Here is a 2,071-nt window from a genome sequence, read left to right as displayed (position 1 = left end):
TTTAAATAAACGAGCTGTGACCACCACCCAGCCCACTTAAAAGGTTCATGAGTGTCAGTGTTTTATTTCAGAGTGGGAGAATTTAGATTTAAGATCTGTTAAAAGGTTTGTCCGTACAGTCAGACATGTTTTTTTATTTATATATTTATTAAGAATAATACACAGGATAAATGTCCGTCCTCGGCTCCCGGCTGTAGTCATAGGCCTCAGTCTTCACTGTTCTACAGGATGGTTCTGTTCCGGGTCCGGTATCTTGGTCCTCAGGCTGACGTTAATGTCATTTCTGGAAATCTTTACTGACAAATGCTGTAAATCTGTATAGTGGGTCACATGGTATAAGGTGACGCCGCAGAATCCCAGGTATTCAGCCACCATGACGGGGACATACATAATCTCCTCGCAGTGTCCGGTGCACAGATCCGTATAGAAGGAGACCTGACCGACACTGAAGAGCAGCAGCACCACAGAAGTCACTAAGGTGGAGGCCAGCCTTATATGGCAAACAATCCGGCTGCTGTATGACCTTTTGTATAGGAATCCAGCTTGGCACACATTATATATGGCTCCACAAATAAATGCCATACCTGAGCTGATCCTGTGTATTGTAGGATTGTTCCCCATAGTAAATACGGCATTCAGGGCTGTTCCTATGCACATGATGCATCCTAAGGTAAACAAGATCTTCTGGTAAATCCTAAAATGCTTCGCAGATGGTTCAGAGTGCAGGAACATAAATCGGTGCTGCAGGTAGGTGACGGCAACTCCTATGATGGGTGCACCAAAGAACACAACCTTATATATTATCCACTCAGGATATCCTACAGCCGTGTCACTGATAAACGGCTGTCTGCTATGTCCTAGGGCGATGGTCAAGGTGACAAGAGTGCTGAGGCCCAAAAGGTTCCATGTGACCCAAAGGATAGGCAAGAACCCTAATCCCTGGATCTCCATGGCACAAAGAAACAACACAAATCGCTGAGATAAAGGAAAGATTCGCTAAGCAAAAGCCGCTGTCTCTGTCCAACTCTCTCTGTGTAATCAGATTGTCAGGCGGGGTTTTCTATAGGCTCGGAATTCGATGATGTCACATCTGTGATGTCATTCTTTGGTTCATCTCGGTAACACCATCATGCTGCATACTGATTGGTCCTCAGCGTTGTAGATCTTTATGCAGACAATCCTGGCATCACATTTGCTGATATTTAGTGTTTCCACAGTCAAATAAAACTAGTAATGGCTGAATCCACATTTCAACAGGGTTTTCCAAAATCTCTTTCAACATGAATTCATCTGAATATAACCTTATGTGTCTGTAATTCTGCCAATTCTCTTCTTTTACTACAAAGGTTAATGTTTTGTCAGATGTACAACATATAAAAAGGTTTTTAACATTTCTGTGACTGCTCAGTGGTTAAAAAACAAACACAAAACCATTGCAGATGGGGTTGTACTTGGATATATTTGTACATTTGTAGATGTCCATATTATATTTTATTGTTTTCTGTGTAAAGTCCAATACAAAGAAAATATGTAGAAAAAAATTCTGCACTTTTCTTTCTTTCTTTTTTTTTTTTTTTAAAGCTCTTTTGTTCGACGCCGCGCCGTTTAGGAGGCGGCGTCTCGGACTGGCAAAGAGGGGGTTAAATAAAGTTAGAAGAAAAAATAAAATGAGAAGCTGGAGAAATAGGGGGGGGGGGCAGAACCTAGAAGGGTAGGAGGACAGGGATAGGCTAGGTTAACAGGAAGGGGAGGAGGAGTAATAGGGGATAAAATGTGTTGCTGAGGCTTGCGGCTTCCTCTTTGTGGAGTCCCCGGCAAGTGTGAAGATTCCCGCCCACCCACCCCTTTTACGTTATGTTTTGGTATAAAAAAAAAAAAAATTGTAATAGTTGGTATAAAAAAAAAAATATTTGTTAATTTGTGTCTGTGTTTTATCCCTTGGTTATAGGTGGGTCCCGTGGGACTTTTAGGGCTATTCGGCTGAATGGTGCCTGTTGGGTCGCTGTGACCTTGGGATCTGGTGATGTGGAGCGGGTTGTGGTTTGGTTCCCGTTTTAATGTTGTTCTCTTT

The 2,071-nt window shown here is 42.3% G+C and overlaps 1 protein-coding gene across 1 annotated transcript; it reads right to left on the bottom strand.

The window, feature by feature from the left end:
- Positions 1 to 213: 213 nt before the first annotated feature.
- On the bottom strand, positions 214 to 951 carry LOC130357349 (DNA damage-regulated autophagy modulator protein 1-like). Its single transcript, XM_056560036.1, has one exon. It carries the CDS (start codon positions 949 to 951, stop codon positions 214 to 216), a length of 738 nt encoding a protein of 245 aa, XP_056416011.1.
- Between the last annotated feature and the right edge of the window lie 1,120 nt (positions 952 to 2,071).

This window comes from Hyla sarda, chromosome 2 (assembly GCF_029499605.1).
Source record: "Hyla sarda isolate aHylSar1 chromosome 2, aHylSar1.hap1, whole genome shotgun sequence".
Lineage (NCBI taxonomy): Eukaryota > Metazoa > Chordata > Amphibia > Anura > Hylidae > Hyla > Hyla sarda.
Note: the sequence above shows the minus strand (reverse complement) of the source record. Positions and strands in the feature narration are given on the sequence as shown.